Source organism: Teleopsis dalmanni, chromosome 2 (assembly GCF_002237135.1).
Source record: "Teleopsis dalmanni isolate 2A chromosome 2, ASM223713v2, whole genome shotgun sequence".
In the NCBI taxonomy this organism is placed as follows: Eukaryota; Metazoa; Arthropoda; class Insecta; order Diptera; family Diopsidae; genus Teleopsis; species Teleopsis dalmanni.
The window spans coordinates 157,468,666-157,491,781 of NC_051847.1; the positions used below are offsets into that span (position 1 = coordinate 157,468,666).

General features: G+C 29.7%; 1 protein-coding gene across 1 annotated transcript; it reads right to left on the bottom strand.

The window, feature by feature from the left end:
- Window positions 1-16,659: 16,659 nt before the first annotated feature.
- LOC119685421 (DEAD-box helicase Dbp80-like) lies at window positions 16,660-22,287 on the bottom strand. The gene is made up of 10 exons (XM_038099691.1): window positions 22,183-22,287; window positions 21,566-21,685; window positions 21,310-21,505; window positions 20,483-20,597; window positions 19,076-19,253; window positions 18,915-19,016; window positions 18,727-18,862; window positions 18,502-18,664; window positions 16,938-17,054; window positions 16,660-16,864 (listed from the first exon to the last, which is right to left on the bottom strand). Exons 1-10 carry the CDS (start codon window positions 22,215-22,217, stop codon window positions 16,725-16,727), a joined length of 1,302 nt encoding a protein of 433 aa, XP_037955619.1. The 5' UTR covers window positions 22,218-22,287; the 3' UTR covers window positions 16,660-16,724.
- Window positions 22,288-23,116: the final 829 nt, after the last annotated feature.

Consider the following 23,116-nt stretch of genomic DNA (forward strand, 5'->3'; position numbering starts at 1 on the left):
TATAATAGATACAAATATATAATAGACAGATAATAGATATAATAGACTTAAAATCCATAAAAATAAATTACTACTTAGAAGAATAGTAAGAAAACTAAATAAGTAGAAAATACAATCCATGTTCATTTAGGATTTAAATTTGTTTTATAAATGAAATTTACGGATGAAATAGATAAACAAACAGATTTTCATATAAACCTATCTGATCAGAGTTATTTTGATGCTAAAATGGAATTATAGGAATAAGTATATGCACAATTTACTCTACTTTGAATACTTTTACATTAAAACCATCCACCAACGGATGCATGATTATGTGCAATTTTTATTCCAAATCGTTTCACAAAAAATGCATCTCATGAAAATGAGGAAATCCCATGCTGACGGCTTTATAGTGTGACAATGGCAGTCGGTGCGGAAATTGCATGTGATGCATAAAACTTTTTTTGTTCCATGTTGAAACCAAGAATAGATGCAGGCAACATTGCACTGGATTAAATATACTTAGCTTGCAACATGGTTCTAGTCACGCATGTTGCTGCACTTGTGGCTAAGAGTTGAGAGCGTAAGCGACTATGACGATTTGAGCTGAACGCAGATGTTGTTTCTCATATTTATTTGGAACCACATGTCACAATGTATTTTTTACATGTCAACACGTTAAACTAAACTTTGTGGTCGTACATGACATCATTCTACAACAACACACTGGTTCCAATAATTTTTTAAATTTAAGTTGTATTATTGCAAGAGTGTAAAAATAATATTTTCCTTAAATGACACGTGCCTCACTACTTCTATCAACGATGAAGAACTTGGATGTACGTACATTGTAGCAAATAATTTAAGGCACTGTGTGAAACTGAGTGAAGTTAACTAACTTTCAGAAAACATGTGAAAACAAATCCTATTATGAGAACAATTGAATGACTTCGGAGATTGTAATGAAGGATGACAAATATTAACACGAGTATCACATATTGAACCGCATATTAGAAACGTGGTATTGAATTGTTCTGTCTAGGACGTGGACTATTTTAGAATGTTGCAAAAGTATTATAACGCAATTATAATCCGAATCAATTGAAATAGTGGATAGATAATAGTGGATATATGTTGTTTCACTATTTAAAGCAGATTGCTTGATATATGTAATGTAGTCTATGTTTTTATAATGTGGGAATAAATGTACATAGAAGAATCACAAACAAATCATTAAAATGTTCAACCAAGCTATTGCACCAGTATTCATCACATATCGAACGGACATCTCAACTTCGAAAAAATCCATCGGGCAATCGTCACGAGTACGATCGACAGTCGGGTTGACACATGAAGATTTTGGTTCATTTTTAAGATCCCATTTTGTCATTGCTGCGTGGGATCTTGCTGGTATTTGGCAAAAGCTCTATTCACGCAGAATGCTACAATTGTAAGACTTAATCAAATAAGATTTTTATTTATTTCATTTGAAGACTTTTGTAAATTTGAATGGAGAACCTCATGATTTCCTCGATTTTTTGGAGCTTGTCGGTAATTATTTCAGAAAATAACCACAAAAGAAACATTCAGACTGTCAAGGATAAGAATGTAAACCCAACCATCATTGATTTTGTGCAATCCCTATACCACAATTGGTTCCTGTAAAAAAAAAATCCATTCGTTGATGCGCACGGTTCAGGTAAAGTTGAATCAACTCAATCTGTCATGCCAAAGTTAATCAAATTCTCATACTACAATCGAACCAGAGACGGAATTAATGGAATGGATAAAATGGGTATGAAGTTAAATAAATTTTTTATTAAAGTATGCAACTTTTAAATATTACTAATTTATATGCACTTATAAATATAGATCTGAAAGGAATCTATTATATTGTTTTTTAATCGTTTGAATAACTTTTAAAACAAAATTTTTATTGCACTCTATATTTTTTTTTTAATTTTGTTAATGAGAATGTTTGACTTATCTCAGGGACTATTTATCCCCCAATAGGATTAAATTTTATTTTAATGATTTCAAATAGTAGTAACTACTTAGACTAATTGATGTAAAATATATGCAACATAAGAACAAAGCTAACTTAACAGAGGTTTAAAAATTTATTGTGGTATTTAGTCAATCACCCTGAGTGATTATTTATTGCAAGGTTTGATTAATTAATCATTTGGGAAAGAAAAATGTTTTAAGTTATTAAATATAGGCATACATTAATTAAAAATTACACTTCTTTTAATAATAAAAAAATGAACACCTTAATAAAAACATAATTTATCCTTGATATGAAAAATGTAATAAAATTATTGATTATTAGATTTTATATATAAGGCGACTTCAACAATACACACTAAAGTTAAGCTACTCTTAACCATTCAATATCACTGTACTTGTAATAACTCAAAACTCTAAAACCAGATTTTTACTCCAGTGGGCGAGTAGGATTTCAGATAATTTCAGTATTTATATATTTATAATTATGTGTAGTATATATACATATTTATAAATATTGTCTTTAAACATCATATGGTCTCTTTTTAGGAGAGATCTTCACATTGAAGGGAACAACATAGCGAGCGAGATTGTCGGAAGAGGTTTTAAAAGGTACATTAATATGTAAATACGGTACAAACTTTAACATCGCGATGACAAATAATCGGAAAGATTACGAGGTTTCTAAAAACTTATGACTTAAATTAGGCAGGAATAAAACGAAAAGCCTTTTGGGCTTTATCAAACGTGCAATTCGTGTACTTATTTAAGTACTAACAAGACACTGTGCCATTACACCGATGCTTTAACGGCAGCGTATTCCTACAAGTGGACCGCAAAGAGGTGCAAAGATGAAGAGAGACACCTAAAACTCATTTATCATTTCCTATGTCTTTGTCCGGGACTACAGATGAAGCGACTTCAATATCTTATTCTTATTTTTAGTGGCCTGACGACACTGGAATTATCGGAACCTGTAAGCTTCATCTGAAAGTGCAAATGAATTAACAAAAATAATGCACAAAGATTAAACGATTACTGTAACTCATCTCTCCCACACAACGTTGAGGGCATTACCTTGAACAATAGATGTCACCAAGTGGAAGTACAGGCAGTTTTATCTCGCCACCTTTTAACTTAACCTTATTTTATAGAATCCTTCGGTTAGGAGGTTTTTTTTTGTTATTTCATTAAACAAGGAATTTTTTTTTATTTATATTACTTTTTTTAAATATTACTACTACTACTATTGTTCATTGTTCCCAGTGGGGTATAGGGCCTCAATAATTCTTCTAAATCTGACTCTGATGCTTCTGTGTAGATGTCATTTCATGTATATCGTGCTTCAGCTAGCTTACTCTCAACTGTTCTTCTCCAAGTTTCCGCTGGCGCACCAAGTATTCTGCTACTTTTATAAAATTATAAGATTCCACCTTTGTTTGGTCGATATAAAATTTAATATATCTCCGAACCTTCCTGCTATTGTTCAAAACTTTTACAAGTAACTCGTTGAGATGCACAACAAGCAATAGTTATTATATTCTCAAGAACACTTACCAATATCTGGATCACAATAATTTATTTGCTTACTAACAATACTTATCGGGTAAGACTTAACTTTATCTTATCGTCACTTTTTTAAATTCTTACTTTAAGATATTAAGTAACAGGTATTAAAAATGTGGTGCCTCGGAACAATCTTTAAGCAACATCCATAAGCTATACAAATCCATAAGCTATATCGTAAATAACTAAACCAGAATACGGCTGATTGAATCAAGCTCTTCTGAAGCCTATAAACAGAATCGTCTATACGGTATTTGATTGGAAAGAAAAGAAAGAAGGTTGATTAAAAACTGCTTGTGGAGAAGAAGCACGGAAATTTTGCAGCATACTGTGAAATTTAGTCAGTTTCAATTAAAATTGGGACCAACAAAAAAAGAACGAAATGAGCGTGACCAAAAACTACTTGTGGGGGAAACGCATGGAAATTTCACATCATTCAAAGAAATTGTATCATTTCCAATTAAAATTAGAACCAATGGCAAAAAAAAAAGAAAAGAAGGGGACGAAAACTAGCATACACCATCCTGAGAGATTTACGATACGAATAACCAGATACCCAATGTGAAAATTCTAATTATTAATTCTTGATTAGAGATTTTGAATATATTACGAGTATTATCGATAATAATAATCATAAGCTGTTATTTTTGATATTTATTACATATTTGTATTTGATTTTGATTGATTTAAAAAATTAATCCTTAGAAATTGCAAATAAAAAAATAAAATAGTGTATATTACAAATAATTTGTAATTTTTAATTATTTAAATACATGAAGTATTAATGAAATTTGATGTATTTAATTATTTTATTTGATAATATTAATTAAAAGCATTTTTAAATAAATGAAAACTTTAAAAATTTCCATGTAATGAAAATAACCAAAAATAATTGGTTGAAAAAGTTTATTTTTCTCTTCATTTATTTTATTATTTTTGTATAATATTTTTTTTTTGTGCTTTCTATATAAGCCATAAAATAATTTCGGAAGTATATCTATACATATATGAAGGTAGTCTAATCTCGAAGTGTATTTAACCTGATTTTGGAAAATAGCCAAACAACATAATCAACGATAAAATTGGCAAGGCGGAAAAGGATACGTTAAATTCGTTTGGCCATAAGAGTGTGTTTATAAAATTTCCGTTAACCTCAATTAAACGCAGTGACAAAATAGTTTATATTGGAAAACTTTTGCCAAAATCTTGTTTCCATAATCGTGCATACGTGGTCTTTATAGTACATTTTTGGCTAAAACACATACGTACATTCTATTAGCTGGTGGGTGGGTGGCAGTATTGTGGATGCCGTCGAAAGTTATGGGTTTAATGGTTTTTAAGCAATTCAAATATTTTCACTTAACTAATTTTTAATTAATTTAAAATGAAATTATTTTATAAAATACTTAACTGAAGACTTTTATTATTTTTAGTGCATAGAAGCAATTATCTATGACAAACATATTGATAGGGTAATAATAAAAAAAAGGATATAACAATGTTAGTTATTCTCATCAATCTATATGAATGCAGTTAAATTAATTTTTTAGATAAAATCATAATTATTATGTTAATATATGTGATATAGAATAAGTGCTTAATATTTAAATATAAAGTAAAGTTTTACAGTTAAACAAGCAGTTCTATTGCTATTGAGTTTAGATAGTTAAAACTATTTATGTATGTCTAACATTTTCTATTAAAAATTTGCTTTAAAGCTGCTACACTTAACTATATGCTAGGAAGTATTACAACAATACCATGGTGTAGCCCGCATGGATCTGAAAGTAGACTATTCCAAGATAGATTTGTTGGCCTTACTGAACTCAACGGACTTGGAGAAAGAATATTGAAAAACTATCCTCAATAAGACTATTGACCTTAATAGAGTGAAAGTGCTTACACTTGTTAAAGACATAAACATATCACATAATTTAACAATTTGAATTTTGTAAAATCAAGTGGATATGAAAAAACTATCAACGAGACAGATCTTTTATTTGCTCACATTAAACCCTAAGCATTACTGAGATATCATATAACCCAGCAATTTAAATTTTGCAATAAATAAGTAGGCGTGAAAAAGTTTTTATCAGTGTAGGTTATAAGAACAGGTTCTCTGTAAACCAAAAGCACTACAATGTCTCAAAAAGTATGAAAAGCGATCTGTAAGTATCGTAGTTAAATTGAAACATGATTTCATTTGAAACATACTTTACTTTAACTATAAAGCAACAGTCAAAACAAAGTACTTCATCGGGCAGACTAGCTCCGATAAAATTAAATATAATGAAATTGGTTAGTAAAGTGATGGGTATAATTTTTTAGATACTCTTAATTTAGAAACAAAGGATCACATTGGTCATTTTACATAAAGAAGCATTCAAAAACCGTTGTACGTGTTTAATTCTTGCAAACTTACTACAAAAATGATAATAATTTTTTGCATCTAATTTTTTTCAGTAATAAGACTCATTTCTTACTTGGTGGATATAACAACAAACAAAATTGTCGCCTGTGGGGCTATGAAAATCCACAAGAAACTATCGAAAAACCATATAAAAAGTCACTGTATTGTGCAATATTTGGTGGAAGAATCTGGTAAGCTCGTACTTTTTTGAAAATAATAAAAATTAATGTAATTAGAACAATAATTCTACTTTTTTTGCATGTAATTGAAAATTTATATCCAAAAGATATATACTTACCCCCCGATTCCGTGAACTTGACAAATTTGTCAAATATTAACAATTATTTACCATCTTACTTATTTGTCAAGGTTGACAAATTGTCAGGGTTTTGATATTATGTACTATAAATAAAAAGCTCTTTTCTTGATAAATTTTCAAATAGACAAGTGCCTTTGACAAATAAAATATATGCTCTTTACAAGCATTTTTTTATTGTTATTTGTATGCATAACATAATTTAAAATAGCATAGTTACTGAATTAATAGTTTTTTATTAAAGTACTGTTGTAATGTTAAAATAGTAATAAAATTTAATAAATTGTATAAGAATAGTTTATAAAATTCCAATTAGCATTATTATTGATTTTATGATTATTTATTATTATTGTATTGTAAGAGAATATATAATTGTCTTAAGTTATATATATGCAATTCTAAGCAGCAAATAACTAATTAAAAAAGATAAAAGTAATGAAGGATGATATGAATATAATAACAACTTCACACACTGCTTTTGATTTTTGAATACAAAACACTTCTCACCACAACATTGTGGTGAAAAGCACTAGGTACTTGAGCTTTAAAATTTATCAAGATTTGTCCAGAATAGCAAGAAGGTTTTTGCTTGATATCGAATTAAAATAAAATAAAAGTAATGAGGGATGATATGAATATAATAACTAGTCCACACATTAGTTTTGATTTATGTATGCAAAATACTTTTCACCATAGTGTGGTGGAAAGCATTGTTAAGATTTGTCCAGAATAAAAGCTTGATTAATTGTCAATATTTGACAAATTTGTCAAGTTCACAGAACAGGGGGTTAGTCTCAATAGAGCGGTACCACAAACCACACAACACAACCTGTTTTGACTTTAGAGTGTGATATATTTTCCGGACATATAATTTCACATTTTGGTAATGTTGATTGGCCATTATGTCACTAGTGGTCCTTTTTTGGAGGTATGCGCAAAGTATGATATACATGCGAATAATCTCGACAATTTGAAAATATACATTCATCAAGTTATGACAAAATTGTTGCTAGTTAACTACTAATATGTCATCAAAAATTTCTGTAAAAGTATTAAGTTCTCTATTTCACAACTAATGTCCTACGAAACACGTTTAGAATTATGTATTTCACAATTAATAGCAAAATACTATACAAACAAAATGTTTTTAAATCTTGAGCAATATACTATATTGGTTTTACTTTAGAAAACGTAGAAAGAATAGATAGTCCTGTCTATTAATAACTTATAATTGAAAATATTCCATTCATTTTTAAAATAATTATTTCATCTTTATTATTAAGATTTCGAACGTATACCAATTTCTGCAATTATAAGATAAATGTATCTCAATTCAAATCTTGAATTGAATTTTTTAAAAATATAAACAAAAATGTAGACAAGTACCTAAAAATAATATTGCTTCCCATATAATAGAATTTAATCTGATATTTTGTTGACTTTCAACGAAAAATGCTCAATACAGATGGAGTTCAATATAAATCACTTGGGGGAAACAAATGTATAAATTAAATGAAATACAATAGACCATCATCAGAAGCAACATTTTCAGTAGCACAAATGTACTATATGCTTAAATATATACGTATATGTATATGTACATATGAGTGATTGTATGTATCTGATGGTTACATATGGGTTTGTTGAGGCATGGCACCAAAGACAAACTTAATTTTCAACATTTTTAACACATAAAGGACAAATTCGACTGCTGATGAATGTGTTTTGTATGTAGGTGAGTGCGTATCTGCAGATATTTCGGAGCATGCAGGAATATAATGTATGTGTAGGTAGGTCGGATTGCTACTAGTTTGATGTGTTAACAAATGTTAAATTTGATTTTCATTTTTTTGGTACAAAGTTTTTTTGCAAATTTGAATAAAATTGTGTGAATGGCAAAATTAAAGTTCAATTTAAAAATTATTTTTCATTTACACAAGCAACACATTTTCAACAAGTTTTTGATTTTATTTCTAAATGGTTTTCAACTTGATTACAATTAGTTGTATTGTGTACATAAATTAAATATTCAAATATATTTTTTAGATACAAATATGAATAAAACTTTCAATAGATACTTGTAGCAGTAGACACTAAAGACTTTAATGCAAACTATTTTAACTTAAATTTAAATAAAATAAATTGTCACTAAATTGCAATGTAATTATGAAAGTATTTTAATGAATCAAAAAAGAAAAACAAACTATTGTAAAATATCCACTACAATTTTACCAAAATAGCAAAATGAAAAATGTTTTAGAAAAGCGGAAATGACACAAGTGCCAAAGCCAAGGCATTTGCATCCTTGGAAAATTTGCTTAACGCAAACGGAGTAAGTAATTTGGTCTCTGCACCGGAAAATTTATTGCAGATGTGCAGTAGTGCTGATCACTATCGCAGAGCATAATTGGAGAAATAAAAAATTTCATTTATTACAGGATGAATTAATTAAATATGCACTTGTGCACAGCTTTTGCATAAAAATTACTATTTAATTGCACTTCGGAAAATATGATTGCGCGCAACTTTCTGTATAAAGACAAGCAGTCGTGGAGTTACTGTCTGGTCAATATGTTCTACAACTTCGTCCTTACAGCGAATGTCTGCACAAGTGTTATGCTCAACACTTGAGAAAAAGCCTCTGAAAACTCAGACAACAGACAAATTTTAATGACTTATTTCCTGTTTAATGTACAATTTGTAATGAAGTTTAATATATTTCAGATATGTAAATAAGTTGAAATCAAAATAATTATACGAGAAAACGAAAAATTAATACGTAATTAAAACTTCCTTCCCCAAAATTGAATATATGCAATAATATTAAAATAATGCATTAATAAGAACCCTATATTCTTCTCTGTATCAGTAACGATGTTGTATACCATAATGTGGCCAACTTAAAATTGGATGATCAAAATTTGTTATTTTCTAAACCAGTGAATATATTTAAATAAACTTTTCTTTTCTTTTCTTTAAAACCTTTGTGAGATAGGCTAACTCCCGATTTTTTTTTAACCCCAACCACGTTTTCGGTTCATCACTACATATAATAAAAGAACAGCCAAAAATTTTACAGAGCTATGCAATATGTCTTAAAAGTGGGTTGGCAATAATATTTACGTCTCCCCTACAACTGCATTTAAATTGTCTTTATTCTGCTGCTATCAACAACAAGTTAGGCTTTTTAGTTTTGTAACTAATATGTAAGACAAGAACAGTTATTTAAAGGCTGAACTACTTACATTATTTACAAAACTAATACACCGAGTTTAGTCCTTGTAACACACACGAGAAAAAAGGAAAATTCTTTTAAATATAATAACTGTGACCAACTGCATTAAAACTAAGGAATTTTGACTAGAAATTAGTAAGCAAAGATCAGGGGAATTAATCAACCTATCCCGAGCAAATTTATCTAAGATAGTGGGAATTATTACAGGACACTGCCCGCGAGGCTTAATATCAGAACCTCCTTGCACTGTAGACATTTCATGCAAGATGATAAAGAGGAAACACCAATACACCATCTGTTACAGTATCCTGCTTTTGCAAGACATAGACTACCTACTTAGGGTCGATAAATTCTATTTCCCTAACTAATGTGAGTGGCTTTGTGGCCACTACTGAATGGTTCTATTGACAGGTGTCAAATTCTTAAGAGTGTCACAATGGATCTCAAGGTCTAAGTTCATCTTCGGACGGCTCCAGTAACCTAACCTAACCTACATATAATGTTTGCAAAGTAATGCAAAATTAATATATAAAATATTAATAAAAAAACTTGTTGAAAAATGACCAACCAATTCTAAACTTCCACTTTCATTGCAGATTTAAGCTTATTCATAGAAATGTATTTAGTATCAAATTAAAGAATATGTAAAAGCCAAAAATTAGTATGGTGGTTAAATTAAGCTATTTTTGTGAACTGGAATTTTTTTTGACTGAAATGGATCATTATTTGTTTCAAATAGATCATTTTCTAACACCCTAAATCTCGGTAATTATAAAAACTTAGCCACTGCTATGTTTTTTGTTTTTATTTCATAAATCAAGGCATTATTTTCCGATGTGGAAGCATTCAAAAACCAAAAAAAATTTAAACCAATTCTTTAAAGATGCTGAACTATTTATAATTAAATAAATACATTAGCAAAATTTTACTTGGCTATCCAGTTGCCGCAATAGTTACTATGCCCTGATATCCAGAAGAAGAATATTGGCAAGTAAGTGAACTGGATAGTAAGGGAACAGGCATGCAAAAAAAAGGTTCAATGACGGAGATTGCAAATTCTGTTTAAAAATTACACTTTACTTAAATGAGTTTAATTAAGACAGTATAAAAATCTAGTCTACGAATATTTTTATTATTCAATTCTAAACTTTTTATAATTAAAAGTTTTGATTATTAAGCAAAACAAATATTTTAAATAACAAAAAAAAATAGTACAGAAAATATTAACGACTTGAAAAAATCCCAGAGGAGGATTCGTTAAAATCTTCGCAAACAATTTTTATTCTGGCAATTGCGTTTTCTAGTTCGAATATCGTAGACCCTTTTTTCATTCACATTAACTATGTACTAAAAAAGGTAAAAGTAATCAAAAATAAATTTCAAACTTATTCAAAAATTATTTGATTGAAGAAGAAGCTGTATTGTATATGAAGAAACTTAAAATATTAAGGAACTTAAAAACTGAACTTCACTGAAAAGTACCAAAAATGAAACTTCACCTTCATTTCAAACAGACTAAATTGTTTATTCTGTTAAAATTTAATTTTTTTAATTTCTACTTCTAAACTTTATAAATATGAAATATTTTAATGCTATAATTGGTTTTTAGTATATTAAAAATTAAATAGTAGCCAAAATTTTGTTCTTGGGATTACTCATACTCCTTGAAATCAATTTTCTAAAAATATTTATGTTTTAAGATATGTTTTTTATACCACACACATATATACCATAAACCATAGACACATGTTATACAGACATACACATAAAAATAATGTGAAGAGAGTATATTTAATGTATAAGGTGGTCACTGAAGATATTGTTAAGATTATATTATTCTTTATCTTCTCCATAAAATAAACCAATCTAATTATGTCAGTCCGAATGTTTGACTGTCTGTCTTACTTTTCATATGCTCGTATATACGTATTCTTTGACGATAAATTTTCCCTTAATACTTAAATTAGACCATAGAAATTTCGTATTTGCACTTATTGACTACTTAGGGCCATGTTCTGTAGAGTGTCATGGGCTCGTCAAAATTGGCTTTTTTGGGCCTTGATGATAATTTGCTCCTGAAAAACAAAAATTTTGACCTTTTTTACTGAACAACACTGCTTTGCTTAAATGTCGAGGCACAGATAGACTCGGCTCTCATGACCAAATTTGAACCGACATTTTTTTTCTCTCACTTGCAATTTTATACAGTATACTCTTTTTATGGACTTTCTCAAAGTAATAATTTTAGTGTTAATTTTTTATCGAATATGACGGTTCTTATGACGAAAAGAAACTATTGGAAGGGTTCGTTTCGAGTATTACTCCAAACACCGTTGTATGATCAGCCAAAATTCAATAAATTAACTAAATTCTTGTTGTTGGCTTTTAATTACTATTCGAACCCTTGTAATAATTTTAGTTTAGGGAACAGAAAAAGGTCTTATCGGGTCATTAACAGGTAAATACGGTACTTACTCGGACACATCCGTTGACTCTATTGTGCTATGTTTTGAAATGACAAATTCTAGTTACTTTTCAACTAAATGTAATTTTTTATAGTTTTGTAGGGGCCTAATAACACATTTTAAAAGCAAGAAAATTGTATGAACTGGTTTACTTACTATTTTCAAAGTTAAATTATCTTTTCAGTCTATCGGTTTCAAAACACTTGAATGTAAACAGACTATTAACACATTTAAGTACTTTTGCAACTTAAATTTGACTGTATTTTTCTTACCATATATTTGTCTTTAAAAAAATCTTGACATGTAAATATAAAATTAATCTTCACATCCGCTTAAATAGCAAAATGAGAAAATTTAATAGGATTTTCTAAGATCCTTCAAACAGGAAATGTTCTAAGAGTGATTAATTTAACTGATTTAATAAAATCTTTTTATATCACGAAAAAATCTCATAGGCTTTGCAAATGCAATTTATTTGTATTAACAGCCTTAAAGTTTACTCATCTGCGAATGAAATTCCTTTCAACAGGTGAAAACATCGTGAGTGAAATTTATAAATTTGGCACTTGTATGGAAATGTCGCATCTATTTATTTTTATCATTTACCTTGTAAAAAGGATACTTTTAAGGTACGCAGGAAATGAATTGTAAATGAAATGCAGAGTCATCACTATCATAACAGCACAGTTCAAGATGAACCATTCGAATGTTAAATGCAATTTGAAATAAATTTTTTAAATCAGATCATCTTTTATCAAACGTGTACCCTTTTTATTAAATTTATGTAGATAAAATTAGTTTATCATTAATACTTGCAGTAGAAAACATTCTTACCAATTCTTTAAAGTCAAAATCACAAAAAGGTGTTTAGCTTCAATTTACCGTTAATGTTTTACTTTGTACAGGTGCCTTTAGAAACTAATAAAACAACCTTATTTGTTCTACATCTTAACACCTTCAACTTATCTCAATGATGTAGCTATAATTGTGCCATGAAGGTGAAGGGGATATACTACAAAATTTCTTTTACCGGTATTTTTGCAGTGTATTATCTGTAGATTATATTATCACCCTCCCCCTGAATACATCACTGACATATTTTTACTAAATTAATTGCACTGCCACTACACTGGGATAATCTACTAAGATTAGGGATTCTATGAAACTGAGTAAAAACAATATTAATTCTTAGAAGCTTCTGATGATCCGGCATCGATTGAATTAAAAGCATACAGAACAGGAAATATGAAATAGACAGCTAAACTGATATCTAATGTAATCAGCTGGCTCAAACGGAATTCAGGAGACACTAATTACTATCTCACTTAGACGCCGGACATGTATATTTTTGCAAATACCTGTACCTGTACCGAATCCACCATACTGCATTTATGGCAACGGTGACAGTATCGACACAGAACACACCTTCATCTACTATTATAGGTGGCTCATATTTATAGAAAAGATTGGACTAATAAGTCCCGAAAATAAAATTTAAAAGATGAAAGCGAACCCAGAGAACTGGCAAACGATAGAATCATATATGATTCAAGTCCTCAAACCGAAGAAATCAGACCCGAAAAGGAGAAGTGGAAACGAGGCTAATAAATAGTGCGGTGAAAAAGTGGAGATCTGAACGTATATCGAAAATCAAAAGATCATGGCTTGCAAAGACTCCCGGTTCCGGGAGAGAACAAGTCTCTCCGAAGAGGAGGTGTTTTAGTCCATATACTTCATATAATATTAATATGTTAGGGAATTGGGCGCACCACGCTAACGACGGCCGGTTCGACGATGCATAAAGCACGGATAAGGTACCTTTCGATAAATTTTCATATTGCAAAGGGTTCATGATGATAACGTGAACAAAATTTTTTTTACCATGGACGAAACCGTAGCTTCTAACCCAGTAATGGCCAATATACCCTGTTTGAAACACAAGCAGTTTGTTCTATCAACAACAAACGAACAGAAATAGATGTAGCCAAAAAATAGGACACCTATGCAGGAACATCATCACAACTTGACTAGTAGAGAATGAGCACATGTAACCTAATACACCAAATAATGGGAAGTGAAAATTAAGCAGGGTTACAACATTAGAATATCGGTAATTTTTAATAAGTAATCATTTATGATATCAAGAAACCACTCAGTCTTGATGGATTATCAACTTTTTTTATAAATCTGCATCAAAGTGAATCAAAAAAATCCACCGGCGAATTCTCATCATATTCTTATAACTACCTAGCTACGTTCCAAATCAGATGAGGCAGAGATGTAAATGCACTTATCATCTTCTTATATTAGAAATGCTTTGATAAAGTGAATCCTGATCACCTTTAAACAGACAGAAAGTTTACTGTTCGCTTAGAGAATTCCTTCCAATATAAAAACATTATTGTTCCTACTATTAGCATCGAAATGTTGATCCCAAACATTCCAGTGAATCATTTAAACTTCTTCAAAGTTTATAAATTCTCATACATTTAATCTGAACGTATTCTATGAAAACTCGTTAAAATTGAAATTGAAGTATTCTTTCATTTTATTTCGTTTATTTTTATTTAGTTTTGTATTTCATTTATTTATTTATTTAAGAAGAAATAAAAGAAAAGAAAAATGGCTAATATTAATTTTATATGTCCAAACATAAACATAAATAAGTATATTACTTACCACTCTAAATCCGAAAAATGTAAAAAGATTTTTGAATTTACTTAATTGCTATCAAAGTTGATAAGATTTTCTTATTAGTGATATTAATTTGTCTTAAATAATTGGGTTTTAAATAATAAATCAATTTTTTCTTATTGAATTCCTCAAGTGGAAGTGTGATAGTACTTTAATTAAATTATCTCTTATAAAAGTAAATTAAAACATGAATTTTGTAGAAATTCAAACAGAATCAATTTCTAAGAAAATAATCAATTTAAAAGAATAATTGGCAAATATATTTATGCATTGATACATAAATACATAAGATATTAGATGGTTTCAACCAGCATTAAATAGTATTTCAGTAAATGCACAATAGTAAAATATTTCATAAAATATAACAGATATTTTTTGATTTTTTGTTTTCTTATTTAAAATAATTTAAATTTAATACAATCACTTTGAGAATGGTGTGAATTTGTTTAAATTATTTCTATCATATAATGTACTGTTCTAAAAAAAATCAATCAAACTCTGCAATCTATGGGGCCTTCTAAAAACATATCTCCGCTTATATTAATACTCCATACATTTCTCATAGCCTGATTGAGATATTGCCTTTTAAACTCATATCACCGCTTATACTAATACTCCATACATTTTTCATGGGCTGATTGGATATTGTCTTCTTAAAACATATCACCGCTTATACTAATACTCCATACGTTTTTCATTAGCTGATCGAGATTTTTGCCTTCAACTTCTTCAGCAAATTTTTATTAATGACCAAAATCGGTTAGAAAAAACTTCTTTAAAATTGTAATTTTACCTTCGGTAACAGAAAAAATTCAGACTAAACCATGTCGGATGAATACGGTACAAGTTTTGTTTTTAAACTTGCCCGTTAGCTCCGTAGCAGCGTAAAACACTCAGAAGTATAATCAAAACAGCTGATGAAAATATGTTAGGAAGACATTGCGATAAAATGCTGGTGGCGGTTAATAATCCAAAAGAGTAAATATGGTAGACAATTTTGAAATTGAAAAATAACTTTGTTTAAAACTATTTTTCCCAAAATAGATATAAAGCTCCATGTAAAATTTCTTCCTAGACAAATATTTTAGTTAAAAAGTCCAAAAGGACTGGATAGATAATTTTCCAAAGATAACCTAATAAAAGTAATATATTTATGTTCTGATTAACTATTAGAATAGAGCCTTCAAACTATTTACGAAAACTGACAGGCTTACCAACACCGCATTATGGAATCTAAGAATGGTTACAGACTCCTCGGGAAGGTATGCGATCTAAAGACAGTTATTGCTTAGTCTGAAGAAGTAATAAACAATAATGCAATCAACGCGTAGAAAGGGTTATGAATGGTTTAGCCCGCAGTCAATAGAGAGTAAAAGTGCTCAAGTGCCCTGACTCAACTAGTCTCAACATAATAATAATAATAATATCAGATATCTAAGTGTAGACGTATTAAAAAAAAACTGCTAAAAAATACTCGAGAGTTTTTTACTCTTAAATTCTTTGGGTTATATATGACTCCAGTGCAAAAATGGAAAATTATGTGTTAGATTTATGTACGTGATGTTATCAAAAACTATTCGAGAATTATTGTATTCTTTTTGATTCAATGGCATGTCAGCATACTGTAGTTTCCAGTTTGAGAAACAAATACTGAAACGCCTTTTTTGTATAAACTTAAACTCATTTTGCAGGTTCATTTTTTTTTTTTTTGAGTTGGAAGTTGCCAAATATGAGGTCCTATTCTTCTTACGCCATTACAGTGATTTTTATATATATCCACGAACAGTTTTTGCCGTCAATTGTTTCATATCCAAAACACTCAGAATAATCGTCTCGCATAAACCGAGACGATAGTAATTGATAGACGTGTTAGAACGCTTAGCCCTCACGTCATATTCAGGCGTGTTCTTGTAAAATGGATGATATTTGTTATCCAAACTGTTACAAAAAATTGACATAATATGGACAACTTTTATATTTTATGCTTTTATTTAATAAGTTTACAAGTGAAATGTTTGATTCATAATCTAGTCATGAATGATATTATATTTAGTTTTCCAGATTTTGTACTTCATCTGAGTCATTAGTATTCAGAAGTGCTATAGGCTTCTTGAAATGAGCTTCAAAAGCGAGTGATAACTTCATGTCACGTTCGCTATCAATTAGATTTATAGCTATACCATGCTTGCCTTAAAAATAAGAAACAATATATTATGAGAAATTTAAAATTATATATGATAGTTAAAGGACAAAAAAATTTACCGAATCTTCCGGTACGACCAATGCGATGCAAGTACGTATCGTAGTCGGGATATCCACTACCATGCAGAGTTGGCATATGGAAGTTTACAACTATTGTTACCTGTGAGACATCAATGCCTGTGAGTGTAAATATATATAAAACAAAATATTAGATTTTTCATTGAATCTTTAAAGGTTTATCATATTAGTTTTAGAAATATTCGAGGTATTATGTATTGTACATTCCTCTTAGAAAGCGACATTGTAAATATTCTTATAATCTCTACTATATTTTCGTATGATGAGGATAAAATAGTATTCATTTAAAAAATATAAACCGTATTCCACAACTTCAAGATGTTTATTCGAATTGGGATAATTTTTTTTCAATAAGACTATAATTCCAGGAATGCAGAACAATTTTTTAATGTGGTAAAGAAACCACGTTATTTTTAAGGGAAATTAATTGTTTTAATTCAAAGTAAAGGCCATTGGCTTCTATACATTTCGCGCATCTTTCAGCTAATTTATGAGTACTTATCAGAAAGACTGCTAGTCTTTTGTGACAAACCATTCGTCAAGCTATTTTCCAACTTCCTTGAAATTACTGAAGTGCTGTTCTGTGACTGTGTGTCCCATTAATGTAAGAAAGTAATAGGCAGGGGGCGCTAGGTCTGTGCTGAACGGCGGATGCAAACGGATGTCCCATCTAAGCGAGATATCTTTCACTGGTTTTGCCTTGTGAGACGGCGCATTGTCTTGTGCCAAAATCACTTTGCATTACCTTTTCTTTTTTTACCGGGCTTAAAGAGTTTATAATTTACAATACTGCTCTAGTCCCATTAAACACAAAGCATGGTATTCGTGCCGAAGCGATTGGGGATTGGTGTTGAAGGACCAGCTTCGCGAAGTGAAAATCACAATTACTTTCGCTTGAGGTTTTCAAAATGGATTTACTTTTCTGCAGCCAAAAGTGAATTTAATGCAAAAATGAGTTAGTGTACGATTTTTCAAGACACTTATGCTTACATCTGGTATATCTATCAATGTCCAAATCTGGTAAGACTATATTAAGAAAACTGCTGGACAAACTTAACGTAACCGATATTTATTATTTATCAATCGTTACTTGTAGTTCTTGAGCAAAACCAAAGATACCAATGGGGTACATACCATATTTCCACTTGTCTTATTTAGACAGTTTGACTCATTAAAGAGCACACAAAGAGCTTTCATATAAATTAGCTCATTATAAATAAATCAACTGACTTAATACGAAAAATGTATATGTATATATTTTATATATAAAATGTCAACAAACAAGCTATCTGAATGGATAAATCAGCTTATGCTAATATAAACAACCAAATAATAATTTTATTAACATAATTAGTTTTAGCTGCAATATGATATATGGTTCTCTAAATTTGTTTCCATCATTTGAATTCTATACCCACTCTTATATCAAAATGTTATTATGAACTATTAATTTTTTATTTCTGTATTAGTTTTATTATTCACATATACCTATATGAAAATGTAACTGCAATGCTTGTTATATATGGCACTGTTAATTGTCACTTACCTCGTGATAAGACATTAGTAGTCACCAAAACTTTCTCAAGCCCTGCTCTAAAACGATCTAAAATACCAAGTCGTTCTTCAACATTTAATTCGCCTGAGAGTACAGCAACAGAGTGTCCATCGTTAATCAATTTTTTTGATAGCCAAGCAGCACTTTTGCGAGTCTAAGATTTATTTTTTATATTATGAAATTTATTATTTATAATTGTAAAGATTTTATACATACATTGCAAAAAATAATTGCTTGACCGATTGTTATACCTCCATAAATATTTTGAATTGATGAATATTTTGATTCCTCGCCTCTGCACATAACATAATACTGCTTGATATTATCAAGACATTCTTGTTCCCTTGGCAATCTACAAACATATTTCTTTTACTATTAAAATTATTATCAATTGCTTTATAAACCTTATAATGGTTGGATCAGCCACCATGAATTTTACAAAATGAAGCACTTCTTCATCATATGTCGCCGAAAAGAAAATCATTTGACAACTTGTCGCAAGGTTTCTAAAAATATGAAATAAGTTTTATAAGAACAGGATTAACATAATAATTAATATTAATACCTATGAATACGAATACATTGATCATGATGACCTTGGGTAGATACCATGGTATCAGCTTCATCCAAAACAAAAACACGAATCTTGCTGAGATCAAAACTTTTGTATTTAATTCCCCAATCCATTATTTTTCCTGGAGTTCCAATAATAATATGTTGGGTCACTTGACATGAAGGTGGCACTAAGTGAGAAGAAATTATGCATTCGGATTATGATTATTGTTTTATCGTATTTAGAACTATAATAATATGGAACTATCATTTACATAGATCCATATATTGACGACAGCGCACATGAAAATAATGATAACCATTAGTAAAGAACTATTAATGCATACAAATATACAGCGAACACATTAGTTATGGATTTCTACTTATAATTTTAACGGAAATAACAGAGTTTCGAAATTATTTAAAGATGGCCTAAATCGATGGCCCTAAAAAGTTCATACTTTAAGAGTAACTAAAGAATTTTATGCAGCTTTTTCTTTTGAAGTCCATGTTTTTACTAGACCGGATATTTGAAGTCCACCCTGTTTTATAAATGCATATGTGATGGAATTATGAAATTTATTTCTCTATTTCTTTGTTAGTTAATAGTACTGTTGCGTGGATTTCGTCCTCTTATTAAGAGAAGTAATACATGCTATGGAAATAATGATATGATATTGTAAAAAAATAATATAATAACGTTAAGGTAATCCGATGAGATGCACCAATTTTGTGAAATAAATTATTGACTCGTCTTTTATTCGATTTCTATGAATTATAAATAAATAATTAATTAATTAATTCAATTATTCTACAGCTGGTTTATGATTTCGTTCTAATATATAAATACAGCAAGTAAAATTGTTAATAACAAAACTCCAGCAAAAATATGCGAACAAAAAAGTCAAGTACGGCTTTGGATCAGTTGGTTAAGGTGCGCTGATTCTGAGCTTCACATTTGGCAGGACCCGAGTTCGATTCCTGGTACGTGCAGTCTCAAAAATAATTATTTACGAATAATTAAATAAAAGAATTATTTCCAAGACCACTGATGAAGGGTATTTGGCAATACTCGAAACAGCTGTATGGTCAGCCAAAAATTCAATTAATTAAAATAATTTAAAAAATAAATTTTTGTTGTTGTTTCACTTCTGTTCGAAAACCTCTTTATGAATTATAAATGCAATATATTATAAATCTAAATGAGCAAGGAACTTAAATGTTCTGCATATTATAGTAAAATAATCCATCATGTACTAATAGTACTCACCCCATATTTACCAATTTAAAAGATTCTAATCAAAACTTGTAACATTACCCAACTTTACACTATGATATGTGATTTAGAATCAAATCTAACGCATTTATTTTCATATGAATACTGGATATATTTTATTCATATAATTCTGAATTTACTTACTGTGCTCTCCACTGACTGCATATATCATGGTGATGTTCTTCATATATAAAGCCAATTTAGCACATATCTCCCCAGTTTGGATTGCAAGCTCATATGTTGGGCACAAGCAAATAACCTTTGAATTAAACAATTTATATTAAAATATAAAAAAAGTGAAGAAAACGTTATTGTTTTTATATGGTCAATTTCGTAGGTGAGAGGAACAAATAACTGAATGAGGCAATGTACACTACTCCCATAAATAAGATACATTAATTCCGGTAATATGTGTTTATTTATTTGCACGCAGTCGTCTGTTCCAATTGAAACCAAATTACAAATAATATTTTTTTAACTACTGATCCGTTCTTATTAAGAGAAAATGTGTCTCTTCCCCGTATGTCATTATTGCTGCATATGCTAATGCAATTGTGCTGCTATACAAACACGTTCCAAGCTAGACAATACTGATATAATCGAACTCGAGAAATATTTTTAGACCAGTCATCAACTCTAATTTTAATTAGATAGACTATCCGTATCTTTAAAAGATAAGATTTTATCTTATAAATATTATTTTATTAGCACTTAAAGTACTAGCAATCGTAACTCCATCTGGTTATGACCATCTCTAAGACGACTTCCAGTACTTGATGTTTGCATTAAAAGCTAAGTTTAATCCTAAGCAAGAATCACATTTTAAATTAAATTATTGTTATTGCTCAAGGAAGTTCGTCTATAACACGAGTTATTTTTTAGAATCTAACTTTAATTGTTTTCATAATAAATTCGACAACAAACAATTTAAAAATAAAAACAATTTTAATAAAATCGTATTTTTAATGTACCTGAGGATGATCTAGATCTTTATTCACACGTGTAAGCATTGCCAAAACGAAAGCTGCTGTCTTCCCGGTTCCTGATTGACTTTGAGCGACTAAGTTTAATGGTGGATCTGCCAACAAAAGTGGTAATGCATTTGCTTGTATTTTTGAAGGTCTATTAAATCCAGCGGCGTAAACTGCTTTTAGTAAATCCGGTTCCCTATATAAATAGATGCATTTCAATAAGTATAAGATATTCAAAAGAACTCAAATTACATACATATGAATGTCTTCAAATCTTTTAATAGAAACAAGTGGCGAATTGGGGTCATCTTCATCAGTCCCACTATTCATTAGTTCATTCAATTTTTCCTTGACATAATGTACCAACTTACGACTTCTTAAAATATTATTTTATATTAAAATATATTTCATTTACTTTTGTAATAACAGCTGTTATATATAAGAACATACATATATTCGAATAAACGATAATAATAATTTAATCTAATATAAATTTTCGTATAATATTTTACACTTTAGAGTACTTTAAAGGGTCCAGCATAGTTCCATATCAGCCCCTTTGTGTTGTATCAATTTAGGGCGATAATGGCGCGTATCCAATTCATTAACAGACTTCACATTTATTACAATTAGCCTTACCAAATATATATCAAAGTTCCAATTTTATCTTTGTTATCTGTTTGTTTAGTTATATTTCTTAGAATCATGACACACATTGAAATAAAAAATAGTTAAAAGTAGCGCATGATTATCCATGCCGAAAGTCAAAATGCAAATTATTAAAATATATAAATACAGGAGCCGCTCCTGTCTTCAAACTATAATTTTCTTATTCTTATTTATTAAACAATAGGCAAAGCACTATATACTTACTTAGCGAATGTATCTTTCTTTGGCGATTTGTCCATTTTTCGTAACTAACTACGATGTCCGCCTATCCTGTATAAATTCTTTCTCGAAAGTTATCGACTAAAATGCCAGAACAAAAAAATAACAATTAGAAAGCGATATATGAGGGTTCTGAGTGGACGTAATAATAAAGTGGACGTTAAAGTTTTTGATCTTTACAAATTGCTCTATTGCATTAATTTTACGATTTAGATCATCTTCTAATAAACCACATTAAAACAGAGTTCGGAATGTGGTGCACAAAATCGCACACTGCACTGTGCGAGTGGAAATTATTTTTAAAATATGCACACGCACATTTGTGGTGTTAAGAAAAAAAATGCACGCACTCAAATTTGTTGTGCGATTTTAAATTTCACATCGCACAAAGCGATGATTGTGCACACAGATTCGTGCACACACATTTGTGCTGTGTGACTGATTTTTAAAAATGTGCACAATCAGATGTGCGAGAAAATTTTATGCTCGCACCGCACTGTGCGACAAAAAATTCTCTTTGCACACGAGTGTGCTGCTCATATTACGTTTGCACAAATGTGCACAAATGTGCGACTGCACAAACGTGCACAAATGTGCACAAATGTGCGATGCACAAACGTGCACAAATGTGCGATTTTGCGCTTGCACCCAAGGGTGGAAAAAATTACAGGAACTTCACAATTTTGTTTGAAATAGAAAATATTATTTTGTTGCAAATTTTGAAAAAATTGATATTTGCGTTCGTTGGGATCGTAATTTATGTTAAAAATTGCATAAATTAACAAATATTTAAAATAATTATTTTTGTTAATTAATGTAAACTAAAAATTATAACTGTCTTAACCTTATTTGTATTTTAACTTAAAATATTAGTTTTTTGTATATTACTTTGTGCATTTTTAAATGCAAATATAGTAAG

Excerpts from the sequence above, each read along its gene's own strand:
- LOC119685421 (XM_038099691.1), bottom strand. The coding sequence starts at position 22,217 with ATGGACAAATCGCCAAAGAAAGATACATTCGCTAA. Across the intron at positions 18,863-18,914 it reads GCTGATCCAACCATTATAAG|ATTGCCAAGGGAACAAGAAT; the intron begins GTTTATAAAGCA and ends ATATGTTTGTAG. Across the intron at positions 16,865-16,937 it reads TGGTCGTACCGGAAGATTCG|GCAAGCATGGTATAGCTATA; the intron begins GTAAATTTTTTT and ends CTTATTTTTAAG.